Source organism: Salvelinus alpinus, chromosome 29 (genome assembly GCF_045679555.1).
Source record: "Salvelinus alpinus chromosome 29, SLU_Salpinus.1, whole genome shotgun sequence".
NCBI lineage: Eukaryota > Metazoa > Chordata > Actinopteri > Salmoniformes > Salmonidae > Salvelinus > Salvelinus alpinus.
The window spans coordinates 3,693,729-3,715,036 of NC_092114.1; the positions used below are offsets into that span (position 1 = coordinate 3,693,729).

Consider the following 21,308-nt stretch of genomic DNA (forward strand, 5'->3'; position numbering starts at 1 on the left):
TTAGTCATTTAACAGATGTTCTTATCCAGGGCAACTTAGTGTTTGTCCTCTTTCCGATTTACATTCGAGTCATTAAAATAGATTTAACCATAAATAATTCAAGACATGCACATTATTATTTTAATAATAAGGAAATGTCCTTTTCTAGTTGAAATATATTGAGCCGTGATGATAGTGGCATTAATAATGGCGTTAAACGTGACAAAATCACCTCAGTGATGTGACAATCCTCATTTAAATATCACCAGTAACAATATAACAATGTTGATACAGTAATCTGAATAAATCATTATATTATTTCATTATTCAGAGAGTCTCTCTCCGTCTGTCTCTCTCTGTTTGTTTCTTTCTCTGTCTGTCTGTCTGTCTGTCTGTCTGTCTGTCTGTCTGTCTGTCTGTCTGTCTCTGTGTCTGTCTGTCTGTCTGTCTGTCTACTCTCTTCTCTCTCTACTCTCCTCTGTCTGTCTGTCTGTCTGTCTCTCTGTGTCTGCTCTACTCTACTCTGTCTGTCTGTCTGTCTACTCTCCTCTCTCTCTACTCTCTCCCTCCAGGTGGGGACTCAGGACTTTGCCAGTCGTTACCATGCCACCTATGTGTCCTGGGCGTTCTCCTACCTCCTGGGTCTGATCTGTCTGATACGAGCTTGTTACTGGGGCGCCATCAAAGTCAGCTATCCAGAGAACAGCTTTTCCTAGACAGACAGACAGGCCGTTGTAAATCTTTAACCTTTAAGTTGTTCACATTGTTGTTATTCTGATTCTGCTCCAAGGTCAGTCCGGTCACTCCTGGTCCAAGAGAAAACAGAAATCCAGCCCTGGTTTTGCAATTAACTCAAGAAATCTTTTAATATATTAAGATCAGTAATTAAGATATTAATTGGTTCGATAAATTATAAAGTGTGATTTAAAGTAATTGATATTGAAATGAAGGAACTTGACTTTGGTAAATATGCTGATTACAAAGAAAGCCAGGTGGCTGGATTCGGGCTCCTGGACCATGGCCCAGGTACTGACTGACTGACTGGTTGATGGACATGTTACACATTTTACGTACTACATTTTGTTACCAACCAAATGAGAAGGATAACTTTTATTAAGAAGAATGTTGCCCATTGCACTACAATTATATGCAATGATTCTGTTCAGTTGCTGCTAGTTATCCCAGCTTCAAAAGCTGTTTCTCCTCTCTCTCTCTCCATACTGTATGTAACCCTAGTAACGCCCTAACCCTAGTAACGCCCTGTATGTAACCCTAGTAACGCCCTAACCCTAGTAACGCCCTGTATGTAACCCTAGTAACGCCCTAACCCTGCCAGTATAATACAGTACTGTTCCTGATTTCTAATACTCTGAAATGATCCCCTTTTAACATCTTCCTCCTTAAACCCGTGTGTGCCAACATTGCTGCCCAAGTACGTTTACCAAGTACGTTTCATGTCCTAGAGTTTCACTATGCTTTACCTCCACTGTACCGAACTACTTATCCACTGTGTTTGAATTGCCTTCTCGTCATTGGTGGCAGAATGAGATGCGTTTTTAAACACACCACTTGATGGGAAATCCCGTTCGCATGTTATTGTCGTTGTCTAACCGACACCAGGGTTGTGTAGTTTATCTGATTCGGAAAGGTACTGTCGATGTTTTGATCTCCTGCTCTCCTGCTACTAGAATGCAACCTACTTCCTGTTTATTACCTGATTTAGTTTCCTGTCGCCAGTGAAACTCAGCCAGCTGGTGTTGCAGTAGATGAGAAATCCTGGAAAATAAATGGGCACAATCTCTTTAACTAATGTTGTTCTGATGATGAAACAGTGTTACGTAGTTTTTTTGTTGAAACTGTTTTTGAATCAGTTGAAATATGAAATGGGTCTTTTTTTTAAAAAGTATAATTTATCAATAAAATGAACGGATGTGAGTCTTGCTCTCTGATTTTTCTATTCAGATCCAACAGAACAGTTCTTGTCGCATGTCAACCATTGACCTAAGATGGAGTCACTGACTCCCATCTCCCAGATCTACCTCTCTATGTGAAGGGCAGTGCATCGGCCATGAAGGGCAATGTTCTCCATATGGACATCAATTACATTCTATACAGTTGAAGTTGGAAGTTGACATACACTTAGGTTGGAGTTATTAAAACTCGTTTTTCAACCACTTCACAAATTTCTTGTTCACAAACTATAGTTTTATCAAGTCGGTTAGGACATTTTTCCAACAATTGTTTACAGACAAATTATTTCACTTATAATTCACTGTATCACAATTCCAGTGGGTCAGAAGTTTACATACACTAAGTTGACTGTGCCTTTTAAACAGCTTGGAAAATTCCAGAAAATGATGTCATGGCTTTAGAAGCTTCTGATAGGCTAATTGACATCATTTGAGTCAATTGGAGGTGTACCTGTGGATGTATTTCAAGGCCTTCCTTCAAACTCAGTGCCTCTTTGCTTGACATCATGGGAAAATCAAAAGACATCAGCCAAGACCTCAGAAAAATAATTGTAGACCTCCACAAGTCTGGTTCATCCTTGGGGACAATTTCCAAATGCCTGAAGGTACCATGTTCATCTGTACAAACAATAGTACGCAAGTATAAACACCATGGGACCACGCAGCCTTCAAGCCGAAGAACACCATCCCAACCGTGAAGCACGAGGGTGGCAGCATCATGTTGTGGGGGTGCTTTGCTGCAGGAGGGACTGGTGCACTTCACAAAATAGATGGCATCATGAGGGAGGAAAATCATGTGGCTATATTGAAGCAACATCTCAAGACATCAGTCAGGAAGTTAAAGCTTGGTCGCAAATGGGTCTTCCAAATGAACACTGACCCCAAGCATACTTCCAAAGTTGTGGCAAAATGGTTTAAGGACAACAAAGTCAAGGTATTGGAGTGGCCATCACAAAGCCCTGACCTCAATCCTATAGAAAATGTGTGGGCAGAACTGAAGAAGCGTGTGTGAGCAAGGAGGCCTACAAACCTGACTCAGTTACACCAGCTCTGTCTGGAGGAATGGGCCAAAATTCACCCAACTTATTGTGGGAAGCTTGTGGAAGGCTACCCGAAATGTTTGACCCAAGTTTAACAATTTAAAGGCAGTGCTACCAAATACTAATTGAGTGTATGTAAACTTCTGACCCACTGGGAATGTGATGAAAGAAATAAAAGTTGAAATAAATAATTCTCTCTACTATTATTCTGACATTTCACATTCTTAAAATAAAGTGGTGATCCTAACTGACCTAAGACAGGGAATTTTTACTAGGATTAAATGTCAGGAAATGTGAAGAACTGAGTTTAAATGTATTTGTCTAAGGTGTATGTAAACTTCTGACTTCAACTGCACATCCCAAATGGCACCCTACTCTGTTTTTGGTGCACTACTTTTGATATGGGATCTGGGTACAAATGTAGTGTGTATCCTATTGCACAATACAACTCTCCTATGGTGTTATATGGTAGGTAGAATATACCCCGACTGACTGCATCTCATCACCAGACAGCAAGACTGGATCCCACCTCCAGACAGCAAGACTGGATCCCACCTCCAGACAGCAAGACTGGATCCCAATATCAGACAGCAAGACTGGATCCCACCTCCAGACAAGAAGACTGGATCCCACCTCCAGACAAGAAGACTGGATCCCAATATCAGACAGCAAGACTGGATCCCACCTCCAGACAGCAAGACTGGATCCCACCTCCAGACAAGAAGACTGGATCCCACCTCCAGACAAGAAGACTGGATCCCACCTCCAGACAAGAAGACTGGATCCCAATATCAGACAGCAAGACTGGATTCCACCTCCAGACAAGAAGACTGGATCCCAATATCAGACAGCAAGACTGGATCCCACCTCCAGACAAGAAGACTGGATCCCACCTCCAGACAGCAAGACTGGATCCCACCTCCAGACAAGAAGATTGGATTCCACCTCCAGACAAGAAGACTGGATCATCATCTCCAGTCAGCAATATTATTATGATTGTATTTCCAGTGCCCACCAGGTGGCAGTGTGTGATGTGGGTGTTGTATTTTATCCGTTTTAGACAGATTTATCTCCCTCTTTGTTCAAAGACTCAATCATTTGTGATGCTGCATGTATTTCCAGTATACATTGATTTAATTATGTCATGTTTTACCCCCTACACCAATAACTTTGTAGAACAGTCCTGTATGCCAAATACAATCAAATGCTGTTTGGAAGTCGATTAAGCAAGAGTGCATTTTGGTAATATTGTGGTGTGTAAATATGATTGGTCGTGCTATGTAGACATTGTGCTTATTAAGGAAGTTTATAAGTCTTACAATCATTTTTTATTTTTTTTTAAACACCCCTTTTTCGTGGTATCCAATTGGTCGTTACAGTCTGGTCCCATCGCTGCAACTCCCGTACGGCCTCGTGAGAGGTGAAGGTCGAGAGCCATGTATCCTCTGAAACACGACCCTGCCAAGCCACACTGCTTCCTGACACACTGCTCTCTTAACCCGGAAGCCAGCCGCACCAATGTGTCAGAGGAAACACCATCCAACTGACGACTGGAGTCAGCTTGCAGGCGCCCGGCCCGCCACAAGGAGTCGCTAGAGGGGTCAAGGACATCTCGGTCGGCCAAATCCTCCCCTAACCCGGACGACACTGGGCCAATTGTGGGCCGCCTCATGGGTCTCGTGGTCACGGCCGGCTGTAACACAACCTGGGATTGAACACGGATCTGTAGTGATGCCTCAAACACTGCGATGCAGTGCCTTAGATCGCTGCGCCACTCGGGAAGACCACTCTTACATTTATATTACTACAGAAAACTTTCCTCAGGTTACTGTTCACACTAATGCCTCTGCAATTTTTATGGTCAAATTTGTCTCCGTTCTTAAAGATCGGGGTTATTGAGTCCTTGATTCCAGATGTCAGGGAAATAATCTACACTCAGGATCAAATTAAACAGTTTTAATATAGCCAATTGAAATGTTGCACTAGTGAATTTGAGCATCTTATTTAGGATGCCATCAGGTCCGCATGCTTGAAGTTTCTTATAGAGCTCTGGTCAGTAATTGGGGAGTCCAATGGATTTTGATCGTCTATTAATTCTTCTTGTTTGGATTTTCTATTTTTGTTGTTGCCAGAAGTTGTGTTTTGTTGCTTGCTGTTGTACTGGGCTTGTTGGTTTTTGAGAGTTTTGTTTTATAGAGATGTAAAGTCTCACAGTAATGAAGGTTTCTGGGCTTTTGGTTTGCTGTGTTTTTCCTGATCATTGGTGTGTTTTACTGCTAGATTGATGCCTTCTTTACTGTGAGTGATACAGAGCATTCAGTAAGTATTCAGACCCCTTGACTTTTTCCACATTTTGTCACATTACAGCCTTATTCTAAAAGGGATTAAATAAATACAAATCCTCATCAATCTACACACAATACCCCATAATGACAAAGTGAAAAAGGTTTGGAGATATGTTTGCTAATTTATAAAAAATAAACAACAGAAATAACTTATTTTCATAAGTATTCAGACCCGTTGCTATGATACTTGAAATTGAGCTGAGCTCAGGTGCATCCTGTTTCCATTGATCATCCTTGAGATGTTTCTACAACTTGATTTGAGTCCACCTGTGGTAAATTCAATTAATTGGACATGATTTGGAAAGACACACACCTGTCTATATAAGGTCTAACAGTTGGCAGTGCATTTCAGAGCAAAAACCAAGCTATGAGGTTGAATTGTCCGTAGAGCTCAGAGACAGGATTGTGTCGAAGCACAGATCTGGGGAAGGGTACCAGAAAATGTCTGCAGCATTGAAGGTTCCCAAGAACACAGTCGCGTCCATCATTCTTAAACGGAAGAAGTTTGGAACCACCAAGATTCCTCCTACAGCTTGCCGCCTGGCCAAACTGAACAATCGGGGGAGAAGGGCCTTGGTCAGGGAGGTGATCAAGAACCTGATGGTCACTCTGACAGAGCTCTAGAGTTCCTCTGTGGAGATGGGAGAACCTTCCAGAAGGACAACCATCTCTGCAGCACTCCACCAATCAGGCCTTTTTGGTAGAGTGACCAGACAGAAGCCACTCCTCAGTAAAAGGCACATGACAGCCCGCTTGGAGTTTGCAAAAAGACACCAAAAGGACTCTGACCATGAGAAACAAGATTCTCTGGTCTGAAGAAACCAAGACTCTTTGGCCTGAATGCCAAGCATCATGTCTGGAGGAAACCTGGCACCATCCGTACAGTGCATCATGTTGGTAGCAGCATCATGCTGTGGGGATGTTTTTCAGCGGCAGGGACTGGTAGACTAGTAAGGATCGAGGGAAACATGAACGGAGCAAAGTACAGAGATATCCTAGATGAAAACCTGCACCAGAGCGCCCAGGACCTCACACTGGGGCAAAGGTTCACCATCCAACAGGACAACGACCCTAAGCACAGAGCCAAAACAACACAGGAGTGGCTTCAGGACAAGTCTCTGAATGTCCTTGAGTGGCCGCGCCAGAGCCTGGACTTGAACCCGATCAAACATCTCTGGAGAGACCTGAAAATAGCTGTCGAGCGACGTTCCCCATCCAACCTGACAGAGCTTGAGAGGATCTGCAGAGAAGAACGGGAGAAACTCCCCAAATACAGGTGTGCCAAGCTTGTAGTGTCATACCCAAGAAGACTCAAGGCTGTAATCGCTGCCAAAGGTGCTTCAACAAAGTACTGAGTAAATGGTCTGAATACTTATGTAAAAGTGATATTTAAAATAAAATATATATATATATACACATTTGCAAAATGTTCTAAAAACCTGTTTTTGCTTTGTCATTATGGGGTATTGTGTGTAGATTGATGAAGAATTATATATTTTTTAAATACATTTTAGAATAAGGCTGTAACGTAACAAAATGCTGAAAAAGTCATGGGGTCTGAATACTTTCTGAATGCACTGTACACCAGTTCACATAAAGGACTGGGTAAGCAACATGCCAAGCAGTCAAAGGCACTTGGTATTGACCCCGTGGCTGGTGTCTGGGGTACTTGCTCATTAAGGTTTCCTCTAAAAGCCTCTAAAATTGCCAGTGTTATCCCCTACAGTAACCCATGTGTAGCCTAGACACATTGTGGGCTATAACATGGGACCAAATAGTACAGTAAAATCTAGATAATTACATTAGCCATGTTGTCGCAAGTAGGATATTTCATTTGTTTGTTTTTCCAAAAAAAACAAAAAAATAAGGTCTCCCACAATGCTTTGGTTCCCGACATCAAGCTGCAGTTGATGAGGACAGAGAGGAAGAGAGAGGCCCAACTCGGAGGAACATCTGTCTCCCTCCAGCAGGTGGCGTATTTTCGTTGTTTCGCACACCAAGCAAGGAGTTTTTGTATGGAAGTTTAATGAGAGAATGTCGAATTTGGTCGACAGAATGAATGGCATGTTTGCTACGTGACGTTTATTTATTAAAACAGAAGTTTCGTAATGCTTAAACTGTTATGATATAGAACTTGTCCTGATTGGTATTTTTAATGAATGATCTTGAGACTGATTCCCTGACCTGTCAATGTTTTTAATTTGCTGTTTTTGATTTTTGTTATACTCTTGTTAATTCTATGGTTTTTACTAGATTACTTGTAGTTTTTCATGTTGTTTGTCTGTAATTTTTGTAATGACTTGGTGCTGCCTATCTTGGCCAGGATGCTCTTGAAAAAGTGATACATCTCAATGAGCCCTTCCTGGTTAAATAACGGTTAAATAAATAAATAAAATATAAGTAGGACACGTGACATCCCGGCAATTTTGAGTTTTTTTTTATATCGGAGTTGCCTCGAGATGTCAATGCATATTCATATTCAAATGACCTCCAGCAGGCCACAAATGTGCATGTGTCTGTTCAAACGGTCAGAAACAGACTCCATGAGGGTGGTATGAGGGCTCGACGTCCACAGGTGGGGGTTGTGCTTACAGCCCAACACCGTGCAGGACGTTTGGCATTTGCCAGAGAACACCAAGATTGGCAAATTCGCCACTGGCGCCCTGTGCTCTTCACAGATGAAAGCAGGTTCACACTGAGCACATGAGCACATGTGACAGACGTGACAGAGTCTGGAGACGCCGTGGAGAACGTTCTGCTGCCTGCAACATCCTCCAGCATGACCGGTTTGGCGGTGGGTCAGTCATGGTGTGGGGTGGCATTTCTTTGTGGGGCCGCACAGCCCTCCATGTGCTCGCCAGAGGTAGCCTGACTGCCATTAGGTACCGAGATGAGATCCTCAGAGCCCTTGTGAGACCATATGCTGACACATGCACATTTGTGGCCTGCTGGAGGTCATTTTGCAGGGCTCTGGCAGTGCTCCTCATTTCACCAAGGCGGAGGTAGCGGTCCTGCTGCTGGGTTGTTGCCCTCCTACGGCCTCCTCCACGTCTCCTGATGTACTGGCCTGTCTCCTGGTAGCGCCTCCATGCTCTGGACACTACGCTGACAGACACAGCAAACCTTCTTGCCACAGCTCGCATTGATGTGCCATCCTGGATGAGCTGCACTACCTGAGCCACTTGTGTGGGTTGTAGACTCCGTCTCATGCTACCACTAGAGTGAAAGCACCGCCAGCATTCAAAAGTGACCAAAACATCAGCCAGGAAGCATAGGAACGGAGAAGTGGTCTGTGGTCACCACCTGCAGAATCACTCCTTTATTGGGGGTGTCTTTCTAATTGCCTATAATTTCCACCTTTTGTCTATTCCATTTGCACAACAGCATGTGAAATTTATTGTCAATCAGTGTTGCTTCCTAAGTGGACAGTTTGATTTCACAGAAGTGTGATTGACTTGGAGTTACATTGTGTTGTTTAAGTGTTCCCTTTATTTTTTTGAGCAGTGTATATATTTTTTAATTAGCTAACTAGAATACTTTTTGGCCCTAAACAGACAGTACACAGTGGCAGAATACCTGACCACTGTGACTGACCCAAACTTAAGGAAAGCTTTGACTATGTACAGACCCCGTGAGCATAGCCTTGCTATTGAGAAAGGCCTCCGTAGGCAGACCTGGCTCTCAAGAGAAGACAGGCTATGTGCACACTGCCCACAAAATGAGGTGGATACTGAGCTGCACTTGCCCAATGTATGACCATATTAGAGACACATATTTCCCTCAGATTACACAGATCCACAAAGAATTAGAAAACAAACCCTAATTTGATAACCTCCCATATCTATTGGGTGAAATACCACAGTGTTACATCACAGCAGCAAGATTTGTGACCTGTTGCCACGAGAAAAGGTCAACCAGTGAAGAACAAACACCATTGTAAATACAACCTATATTTATGTTTATTTATTTTCCCTTTTGTACTTTAACTATTTGCACATCGTTACAACACTGTATATATACATAATATGACATTTGAAATGTCTTTATTCTTTTGGAACTTTTGTGAGTGTAATGCTTACTGTTCATTTTTGTAATTGTTTATTTCACTTTTGTTTATTATCTATTTCACATGCTTTGGCCATGTTAACATGTTTCCCATGCCAATAAAGCCCCTTAAATTGAAATTAAATTGAAATCGTATCCACCAGAGTTGGAATAATCCAGAGTTAGCCAGCTCGCCTTGCCCGCTTTGTGGACGACGATGACTGTTAAGCCTGAGAGACATGTACCCTGTGTGGGAAGTGTGCAGCCAGAGGGCTAGATAGAGGATATGGAATAGAGAACTGTGTAGTTTCGGTGGATAAAGTTGTGAGAGTTGGCAGGTTGAGGTGTCTAGAGTCAGAGTAGTGCACAGGGTGTCGTATGCTGAGGCATTGAACAAAGTAGGAGAGGATGGGTCAAGGGCACAGGAGGTTGGTGGCACCATAATTGGGGGCGAACAGGCTCGTGGTAATGACTGGAGCGGAATCAGTGGAATGGTATCAAACACATGGTTTCCAGGTGTTTGTTGCCGTTCCATTAGCTCCGTTCCGGCCTTAATTATGATCCGTTCTCCCCTCAGCAGCCTCCACTAGTAAAATGTGAGGGACTCAGAGGATCCCTGTAAATAGTAGATCTGCACCGAAGGGATAGCCGAATGAGTGATTTGATTTCAGTGATAATATATACCATATGTTTCAGTAAGGTTGGCGTCTTAGCGTTCATAGCAATGGTTATCAACTGTACCGCAGAAATAGAACGTAAGTCACAGAAAATAGATGTTGTGGTGGCAGCTGCAGAGAAATACTGTTGGGGGTATGAGATTGGACTTTGGAAGAGTTACAGAGTGTGTTGAGTGGTGGTGTCTCGTCCTCTGAGGCCATTGGCCTGGGGTAGGATCAGAAAGGGTTTAAACTAATAAAATAAATAATAATAATAAAAGGAATAACCTGATGGGCTTTAATGAGTATAGGGCTAGTTGGTAGGGTAATTAAAATATGTATTTTTTTTTACTTAACTTTTTTCTCGCTTCCCCTTTCCCATTTTGTATCACAAAGTGTAATGGATCTATACTATTGTTCAGTTTGGTGGGGGCGCAAATGGAACATATTGGATGCCAACAGCCATTAAACTTGACCAAAGACGACGTGTATCTTGTTAGAATAGAGTACCACAGTATGAGTCATAATACCCATAAAACCTAGTGGTCAAACAAGGAAATGGTTCCATTCATTTTTCCCCATAGGGGATTTTAGAAACACTTAAAATAAGGGCTGTGTTTTGTGTAGACTTAACCTGACGTTGCTTGTATTTACCCCCCCCCCCCACACACACAAAATAAAATGCTAATTAGCAGATAATGAGGCTATCATAAAGAAGGTCAAATGCCTTGATGATCTGGAGGAGACTGCCGAATCGAGGCAAAGGTAAGAATCTCTGGATTAACTATCTAATGTTAGCTAAATGTAGTAATGATTAAATTGGCAAAATGTCTTTAAATTTACAATTCTGTGAACTGTCTTGTGCAAGTTTTAAATGGACACAATACCTGTTAGCAAAGGTGTCAGTTAGAGATGACACGCAGCGATTTGTAGTCTTGCATGATGTTTACTTTGATGCTAATTAACATTTTCGAATCTGAGAATAAATAGAGGCTGAATATATTGATAAATCACCTTGTCCGAGAGAGATTTACACTGTTCTCAAAACCTCACGCCAGGGTAAACCGACACGAAACACAGCCCTTATTTTTAAAGTGTTTCTAGGGTTTGACCGGTCTAGGCTGTCATTGTAAATCAGAAATTGTTAACTGACTTAGTTAAAGGTGGAAAACCTATTGTAACCATTTCCCAGTTTGATTAGGTTTCAGTGTATTATGACTCGTACTGTGGTACTCTATATCCATACTGTTTGGCTTTGTCCATCGACCCATGTGGGATTTAGTGAGTACAGAGAGAGTCTGCTGGGTTTATTCCGCTGTGGTTCAGAGACCAGAACGGTAGTAGTCACATGGTCTGGTACTTGGCATTGTGGGAAACAAACAGAGCGGTGGCTGGTGTATGAACAGCGTCCAACGTCAACACCACTTACTATTGTGGGCTAAACAAGTAATAAGACGCAGCTGTCTAGCAGACGGACTTAGACGCCACGGTTATCACTATGCACCGGGAAGAGAAGGTCCATGTTCGGTGAATCTGCCCGGTGGGACGGGTTTCCAGGACTTTACACAGACAGCAGCTAGCCGAGTCGGTCTCACTGGAGTAGCAACTCGCTGCAAGGTTTTACGATAAATAGGACAGAGGAGTCGCAAAAGTTGGATTTATCATTGGACCGCACGGATTTATCTTTGGACCGTTTCGTATCAATACGAATAGTAAGCTTGATCTGACGTTTTTAGCAGTACCGTGACTTTGTGGTCAGTTTGTTGTCGTGCCTCGGCTCGCCAGATTAACATCGACCGATGCTTTTCAACGCAGTGATTGTGTGACGAAAACTGCTGGGAGTCATTTACATTCGCCTCCGATTCGAGGCGATGTGAAAACGTTTTTTCTTTAAATCATTGGACTGGCATGTCTCCCAATTTGGTGTACCCAAGATCAAGAACTGTCACACTGGACGATAATTCGTATGATGGCAACCCGGATTGGAAGAATTTCCGTTTGAAGCCTATGTAAACAGTTATCCTCTATGCTGAAAAATAGAAACGTGTCCCCAACACAGAAACCATCGATAACCTTTCTCACTGTCAGCACGTCACCCGAATTATCTTTCTCAGTTGTCATTATTCATGTTCAAGCGTCATCGTTTCTACAAGGGGGGAAACGGGAATATTCAAGTATACAAGGCTCCATCTTAAATCCGGGCACAACCAGTCAGAGCGACTGTATATCTTCCTGAGACTCAGTTGTAGGGCAACCATGTGGGTCGCAGGATCGCCACCGTCCCTGCAGGTCGTCCTAAAGGTCCTGAAACACGCTGCGGTCAAAGGACAGATCCAGCTGAACCGCTGGCTCCAGAGATCCTCCCCGGACGAGTGCGATAAAATTGACATCTTGATATGCAACGCGTTTGACGAGAGAGGAGGAGCCGTCGGCAAATCTGACGGAGACCCTGAGAGCATCGTTGACGCTGGCGTGTCATTCACCGGTAGCGTCACCAACGGTGATTTCAGACACCCGTGTTGTATTACCACGTGTTGTTTCAAGAGTGCCCTCCTGGCGTGCATTCTGACAGCTGTGTGCTTCTCCTCCGTGGCTCTAGTCCGACAGTACCTCAAGGACCTTCTACTCTGGGTGGAGAGCTTGGACAGCCTGGTTGGAGCCTTGTTGTTCATAGTGGGTCTGATCATTGTGTCCTTCCCGTTCGGTTGGGGCTACATCGTACTGAACGTGGCTGCGGGATACCTCTACGGCTTCGTGCTGGGTATGGGACTGGTGATGGTGGGGGTGCTCATCGGTACCTTCGTGGCTCACCTGGTGTGTAAGAGACTGTTGACGGACTGGGTGGTCAACAAGGTGGGGAACTCTGAACAGCTCAGCGCTGTGATACGGGTGGTGGAGGGGGGGAGCGGACTCAAAGTTGTGGCCTTAGCGAGACTCACGCCCATTCCGTTTGGACTCCAGAATGCCGTTTTCTCAGTGAGTATGGGTGAAAATCTTGCCAGTGCAGTTGCTGATGGTGTCTTTGGTCCCTTCTCCATTGTCTGTGCAGGTGACAAACAGGAACCAGAATTTGCTTCCCAAATTGAACCCTATTCCCTAAATAGTAGGGCTGCACAATTAATTGTAGTATCGACATTTTAATATTGACGTGTGCACTATCCATATTGCAGTGTTTTTTTTTTCTTCTAGTTTACTCTTTGTCCTCTCTCTCTCCGTCTAACAGCTGCTTCCCACACACACAGGCCCCGCCCCCTGTCACTCAAGCAGCTCCTCTGTTAGATCCGGGCTCCTCTGTTAGATCCGGGCTCCTCTGTTAGATCCGGGCTCCTCTGTTAGATCCGGGCTCCTCTGTTAGATCCGGGCTCCTCTGTTAGATCCGGGCTCCTCTGTTAGATCCGGGCTCCTCTGTCAGATCCGGGCTCCTCTGTCAGATCCGGGCTCCTCTGTCAGATCCGGGCTCCTCTGTCAGATCCGGGCTCCTCTGTCAGATCCGGGCTCCTCTGTCAGATCCGGGCTCCTCTGTCAGATCCGGGCTCCTCTGTCAGATCCGGGCTCCTCTGTCAGATCCGGGCTCCTCTGTCAGATCCGGGCTCCTCTGTCAGATCCGGGCTCCTCTGTCAGATCCAGTATTATTGTGGATGATGTTCTGTTAGGTCAAATACAGTCAACACATTGTTACAAACAAGAATGATGCCGCTTTCCACTTTGCTTCTTAATATAAATCATTATATTTATATTATTCCAACAATTCACCCAAGTGTTTAGATTTAAATAACAATATTTAAAAAAAAATATATATATATATTAGATTTTTCCTGCCCATATCTTTCAGCCATACTATGTATCACTATAAGGGAATAGGGTGCCATTTGTTCCAGCCCTGCTCCAAGGGTGGTCGACCACCTGGTGGCTGTGCAGGCCTTTGTTCCAGCCCTGCTCCAAGGGTGGTCGACCACCTGGTGGATGTGCAGGCCTTTGTTCCAGCCCTGCTCCAAGGCTGGTCGACCACCTGGTGGCTGTGCAGGCCTTTGTTCCAGCCCTGCTCCAAGGCTGGTCGACCACCTGGTGGCTGTGCAGGCCTTTGTTCCAGCCCTGCTCCAAGGCTGGTCGACCACCTGGTGGCTGTGCAGGCCTTTGTTCCAGCCCTGCTCCAAGGCTGGTCGACCACCTGGTGGCTGTGCAGGCCTTTGTTCCAGCCCTGCTCCAAGGCTGGTCGACCACCTGGTGGCTGTGCAGGCCTTTGTTCCAGCCCTGCTCCAACATACTTTAGTGATTCAGCTAATGTAGCCTAGGTCCTGATGACAAGCTGATTTGCAGTATCATGTGTGTTCGAGCAGGGCTGGAACACAAGCCTGCACACTTAGATGAACAAGGCCTAGTATTCCAAGGAGAACAGGGCCTAGTATTCCAAGGAGAACAGGGCCTAGTATTCCAAGGAGAACAGGACAGCGCATTCCAAGGAGAACAGGGCCTAGCATTCCAAGGAGAACAGGGCCTAGCATTCCAAGGAGAACAGGGCCTAGCATTCCAAGGAGAACAGGGCCTAGCATTCCAAGGAGAACAGGGCCTAGTATTCCAAGGAAAACAGGGCCTAGCATTCCAAGGAGAACAGGGCCTAGCATTCCAAGGAGAACAGGGCCTAGCATTCCAAGGAGAACAGGGCCTAGTATTCCAAGGAGAACAGGGCCTAGCATTCCAAGGAGAACAGGGCCTAGCATTCCAAGGAGAACAGGGCCTAGCATTCCAAGGAGAACAGGGCCTAGCATTCCAAGGAGAACAGGGCCTAGCATTCCAAGGAGAACAGGGCCTAGCATTCCAAGGAGAACAGGACAGAGCATTCCAAGGAGAACAGGGCCTAGCATTCCAAGGAGAACAGGGCCTAGCATTCCAAGGAGAACAGGGCCTAGCATTCCATGGAGAACAGGGCCTAGCATTCCAAGGAGAACAGGGCCTAGCATTCCAAGGAGAACAGGGCCGAGCATTCCAAGGAGAACAGGGCCTAGCATTCCCAAAGCTACACACACTAGGCTAGGGCTGTGCAGAATACTGTGACACAATGAATATTGTAATGGATATGGAGAAATATGACTACGACAAGTGTTTTTTTAAATGTATTATCTGTGATCAGAAAAAAGTAATTTCCAGCTGCCAGCACACATCTCTTTCACTCAGTGTGAAGCGCTGTGTTCTGTAAATAACTATTGGCTACTTCTTCTGTCTGCAAAGAAACGGGCGGGCTATCGGTTGAAACCGCTGCAGCGATTGGATTAGAACAAGCCACTGCTCCGGCTGTTCTCATTCCCCCAGACACACAGGCACTGCTGCTTCAGTCACTCGTCTGTGGGGACGAGTCTCCCTTTCTCCAAAAGTCACGTATAAATCACAATTCACAGCTAGTCATTGTTGTTTAATCAAGTTATTTCCTGTCGTCTTGTCCGCGAGGCCATATGGTTGTTTTAGTCTGTCTACTTGGTGTTGTTTTAGTCTGTCTACTTGGTGGTGTTTTAGTCTGTCTGCTTGGTGGTGTTTTAGTCTGTCTGCTTGGTGGTGTTTTAGTCTGTCTGCTTGGTGGTGTTTTAGTCTGTCTGCTTGGTGGTGTTTTAGTCTGTCTGCTTGGTGGTGTTTTAGTCTGTCTGCTTGGTGGTGTTTTAGTCTGTCTGCTTGGTGGTGTTTTAGTCTGTCTGCTTGGTGGTGTTTTAGTCTGTCTGCTTGGTGGTGTTTTAGTCTGTCTGCTTGGTGGTGTTTTAGTCTGTCTACTTGGTCCATTGCGGACCACGCCTGTCGTTACGCTGTGATCCAAGCCCATGGTTCTAGTTGTTGCTGTTGTTATTATTGCTCCTGTCCAAGCATGTTTACTGAACGACAGGTCATTAGTAAATGAAATCAAATGTTGTGACATAAGTGTGGGGAGAGAAGTGTTTTGCTCCTATCTAAAGTGAACCAATACATAGTGAATTATCCGAGCTTCATCTAAATGTGTCTGGAAGAAATGCAGGCAGTAGTAGCCAGCCATGCGTTAGGCTATTTACAGTATACACAAACTGTACCTACTGCAGCCCTAGCTTCTGTTTACACAAACTGGACAGGTCAAAAAAAGCTGAAGGAAACTTTAAACACAGATGCACTTTTCTGAGATCCAACATTGCAGCCCTTCAGCTCGACCATGTCTCAAATTACACCCTATTTACCAACATGAGGCTTTGTCAAAAGTAGTGCACTATGAACAGAATAGGGTGCCGTATGAGTTGCAGGCCCTAGTCTGATGTTTTGAACCCCCAACTATTTTACCCCCCACTGAGAAGGTGGTGTGTGTTTGGGTGGTAAACCCGGAATTATCCCCACGGACTAATCTGTCACTGGTCTCCAACACTTGACACAGCTAACAGTGAATTGCCCGTCTGTGTCAACACTAGGCCTACACTTCCATCATCAACTCATCCCTGACCACTGGCTGCGTCCCCTCTGACTTCAACATGGTCAGAGTCGCTCCTCTCCTCAAGAAACCAACACTCGACCCCTCTTACGTCAAAAACTATAGACCTGTATCCCTTCTTTCTTTCCTTTCCAAAACACTTGAGCGTGCTCTCTCTGAACGACTCTCACTATCTCTCACTGCCAAAGCTGACTCTCTCTCTGTTCTCATCCTCCCCTCTTGTACCATCAAACCCCTGCAACTTATCCAGAACTCTGCAGCCCTCTCATGTTCAACCTTCCCAAGTTCTCTCATGTCACCCCGCTCCTCCACACACTCCGCTGGCTTCCGGTCGAAGCTACCATCCACTACAAAACCATGGTGTTTACCTAGGGAACAGCAAGAGGAACTGCCTCTCCCTACCTTCAGGCTATGATCAAACCCGACACCCCAACCCGAGCACTCCGTTATGCCACCTCAGGTCTCTTGGCCCTCCCACCCCTACGGGAGGCAGCTCCCACTCGGCCCAGTCCAAGCTCTTCTCTGTCCTGGCACCCCAATGGTGGAACCAGCTTCTCCCTGATGCTAGGACAGCAGAGTCCCTGTCCATCTTCTGAAAACATCTGAAACCCTACCTCTTCAGACAGTATCTTAAATAATCTCCCTCACCTGAATGGAGTAGACTGTTGTGCGGTTAGATAGCATGGTCCCAGTAGACTGTTGTGCGGTTAGATAGCATGGTCCCAGTAGACTGTTGTGCGGTTAGATAGCATGGTCCCAGTAGACTGTTGTGCAGTTAGAGAGAATGGTCCCACATCTGTTTGTTCTATTATGTCAAATCCTATATAAATGTTTGGCATGACAAGGAGTGGCACACACATGCTCGTACCCACCCAGGCTAGCAATTAGACTGTACAAGGCATGCCAAAAATAATATTAGTCACATGCTTTGTAAACAACCGGTGTAGACTGGGCTGTATGCATTACTCTCTGTAGTGCCTTGCGGTTGGATGCCAAGCAGTTGCCATACCAAGCAGTGATGCACCCAGTCAAGATGCTCTCAATGGTGTGGCTGTAGAACCTTTTGAGCATCTGTGGGCTGAATCTTGAAAATGTAAGTGAATACTCTTACCAGCTGGTCAGTACACGTCCTGGTAATCTGTCTGTCCATTGTGAATGTTAACCTGTTTTAAATGTCTTACTCATATCATCTACGGAGAGTGAGATCATGGTCGTCCGGAACAGCTGGTGCTCTCATGCATGGTTCAGTGTTGCTTGCCTCAAGCATAGAAGGAGTTTAGCTTGTCTGGTAGGCTCGTGTCACTGGGCAGCTCGCTGCTGGGTTTTCATTTGTATTCCAGGATAGTTTGCAAGCCTTGCCACATCCGACGAGCGTAGTAGGATTCGATCTTAGTCCTGTATTGACGTTTTGATGGTTCGTCAGAAGTCGAATTTCTTATCAACATCCGGAATAGTGTCCTGCTCCTTGAGGCAGCAGCTCTAGCCTTTAGCTCAGTGTGTATGTACATAAGGTCACTGTGGGGACAATTTCATTAATGAAGCCGGTGACTGTGGTAAATTCCTCAATGTTACAGGATGAATCCCAGAACATTTTCCAGTCTTGTAGCTTAGCGTCCTCTTCATCGGACCACTTCCTTATTGAGCAAGTCTCTGGTACTTCCTGTTTTGAGTTTTTGCTCGTAAGCAGGAATCAGGACGATTTATGGTCAGATTTGCCAAATGGAGGGCGAGGGAGAGATTTGTCTGCGTCTCTGTGTGTGAAGGTGATCTAGAGGTTTTATTTTGCACGGGTGAAAATGAGGTACTGTAAAACAGATTGCCGTTTCCCTGCATTAAAATCAACGGCCACTAGGAGCGCCTCCTCTCAATGTGCATTTTCTTGCTTCAGTTCCTATACAACTTGTTTAGTGCAGCATTATAAATATCGATAAACTCTGTTGGTAAATAGTATGGTCTACAGTTTATCATGAGGTACTCTACCTCAGGCGAGCAAAACCTTGAGACTTCCTTTATATTAGAGATTGTTAACAGGTGTTGGGCAAAGTGACAAACACCTCCCCCCTTAACCTCACCCTACGCTTGCGATCGCTCTTAACGAGGCATAGAAAAACCAGCTAGAGACTGGGCGTTCTCTATGTTCAGTCGGTAGCCATGAAGTGCTTTGAAAGGCTGGTCATGGCTCACAACACCATCATCGTGCCAGGAAACCCTAGACCCACTCTAATTCGCGTACCGCCCCAACAGATCCACAGATGACGCAATCTCAATCGTACTCCACACTGGTTTTCAAATTGTATCCGAGTAAAATGTAGCCTAAATATCTTGAATTCCCATTGTGTTGGTAATCCTATTTTAAATATGCATGTTTTCATAATGACTCGGTGTTTTAGTCATACTAGTGGAAAAGTGCAGATATCGTTAGCATAGACGGTAGGCCTATAAAAATAGTTTGATTTTTGTATGCTTCCCAAACGTTCCAGATAATGTTGTGTAATCACCCTCTACCAATCTTTGACATTAGCATGATATTGCATTTTAAATGGACAAGATTTCTTTTAATTTATGCTCGGTTACTCTACATATGTCAACCCTTGTATTGCTTTATGAAGATCAGCGGGATGTGGGATTAGGTTGTAGTAATATACTCCTTTTAGCTTTAGTCGAAAACAACAAAGGAACCTATTGAGCAGTCAGTCTCCTACGAACGTGGGCGTTGTTTTGACAGCACACATTGTTTAGTATCAAAACACTGCTTCCACCCAGGTGACTACTGTAGGGGACAGCAGCTGTTCTGGACAGACCAGGTTGACTACTGTAGGGGACAGCAGCTGTTCTGGACAGACCAGGTTGACTACTGTAGGGGACAGCAGCTGTTCTATACAGACCAGATTGACTACTGTAGGGGACAGCAGCTGTTCTGGACAGACCAGGTTGACTACTGTAGGGGACAGCAGCTGTTCTGGACAGACCAGATTGACTACTGTAGGGGACAGCAGCTGTTCTGGACAGACCAGGTTGACTACTGTAGGGGACAGCAGCTGTTCTGGACAGACCAGATTGACTACTGTAGGGGACAGCAGCTGTTCTGGACAGACCAGGTTGACTACTGTAGGGGACAGCAGCTGTTCTGGACAGACCAGATTGACTACTGTAGGGGACAGCAGCTGTTCTGGACAGACCAGATTGACTACTGTAGGGGACAGCAGCTGTTCTGGACAGACCAGATTGACTACTGTAGGGGACAGCAGCTGTTCTGGACAGACAATATTGACTACTGTAGGGGACAGCAGCTGTTCTGGACAGACCAGATTGACTACTGTAGGGGACAGCAGCTGTTCTGGACAGACAATATTGACTACTGTAGGGGACAGCAGCTGTTCTGGACAGACCAGATTGACTACTGTAGGGGACAGCAGCTGTTCTGGACAGACCAGATTGACTACTGTAGGGGACAGCAGCTGTTCTGGACAGACCAGATTGACTACTGTAGGGGACATCCTAGTCATCGTAGATGTCAACAGTTCTACTGCTGCACACACTGTCCGATGCCAGACATGATGGCAACTTTCATCATAAATGCTAACTTTCATCTAGTAGCTACATTGTTTTGCTCGTTCAGTAGATCATTTTGGTATGTCCTGTGTACCTGGATACTGGGAGAAGAGAGCCCTAATGCCTGTTATGGTGGCTTAGATAGATTGGCTACGGCTGTGTTTATGAATGGGTTAGCATTTTGGTTGGATAGTGTCTTCACTGTGACCGTACAGATGATCTTGCTTTACTGTCCAGTTTGATTTGTCTAACTGCAACCTGCAACTATTATTAACTTGGATCAACTGCTTGGTTACTTTTCTGGTTGGCGTGACTTCAGATGGTCTAGAGTTGTTGCATGTCAGAGTGGCTTTCTTAGCCTACTGCAGTTGCAAAATAGGTAGCATTTAGCATTTTATAGTGATATAAAATAGGTAGCATTTAGCATTTTATAGTGATATAAAATAGGTAGCATTTTATAGTGATATAAAATAGGTAGCATTTTATAGTGATATAAAATAGGTAGCATTTTATAGTGATATAAAATAGGTAGCATTTTATAGTGATATAAAATAGGTAGCATTTTATAGTGATATAAAATAGGTAGCATTTTATAGTGATATAAAATAGGTAGCATTTTATAGTGATATAAAATAGGTAGCATTTTATAGTGCTATAAAATAGGTAGCATTTTATAGTGCTATAAAATAGGTAGCATTTTATAGTGCTATAAAATAGGTAGCATTTTATAGTGCTATAAAATAGGTAGCATTTTATAGTGCTATAAAATAGGTAGCATTTTATAGTGCTATAAAATAGGTAGCATTTTATAGTGCTATAAAATAGGTAGCATTTTATAGTGCTATAAAATAGGTAGCATTTTATAGTGCTATAAAATAGGTAGCATTTTATAGTGCTATAAAATAGGTAGCATTTTATAGTGCTATAAAATAGGTAGCATTTTATAGTGCTATAAAATAGGTAGCATTTTATAGTGCTATAAAATAGGTAGCATTTTATAGTGCTATAAAATAGGTAGCATTTTATAGCGCTATAAAATAGGTAGCATTTTATAGCGCTATAAAATAGGTAGCATTTTATAGCGCTATAAAATAGGTAGCATTTTATAGCGCTATAAAATAGGTAGCATTTTATAGCGCTATAAAATAGGTAGCATTTTATAGTGCTATAAAATAGGTAGCATTTTATAGTGCTATAAAATAGGTAGCATTTTGTTTGGATAGTACCCTATCCTCCTATCAGGAGTCCGCAAGGCCTACCGCATCAAACAAATATAGACTTTAAACTAG

General features: G+C 44.2%; 2 protein-coding genes across 4 annotated transcripts in view; both read left to right on the top strand.

The window, feature by feature from the left end:
- Window positions 1–1,914, top strand: part of LOC139559330 (type 2 phosphatidylinositol 4,5-bisphosphate 4-phosphatase) — a 32,400-nt gene extending 30,486 nt beyond the window's left edge. For both annotated transcript variants that reach the window (XM_071375238.1, XM_071375237.1), the window contains one exon: window positions 552–1,914. In XM_071375238.1, the coding sequence (XP_071231339.1) occupies window positions 552–695 (144 nt within the window). In that variant the 3' untranslated portion in view covers window positions 696–1,914. The remainder of the gene's footprint in view (window positions 1–551) is intronic.
- Window positions 1,915–11,379: 9,465 nt separating this feature from the next.
- The window catches only part of LOC139558852 (transmembrane protein 64-like), a 30,114-nt gene continuing 20,185 nt past the window's right edge, over window positions 11,380–21,308 (top strand). Inside the window, exon 1 of one of the 2 annotated variants that reach the window (XM_071374361.1) lies at window positions 11,380–13,010. In XM_071374361.1, coding sequence (XP_071230462.1) covers window positions 12,291–13,010 — 720 coding nt within the window. In that variant the 5' untranslated portion in view covers window positions 11,380–12,290. The remainder of the gene's footprint in view (window positions 13,011–21,308) is intronic. The other variant, XM_071374360.1, reaches the window with a different exon arrangement.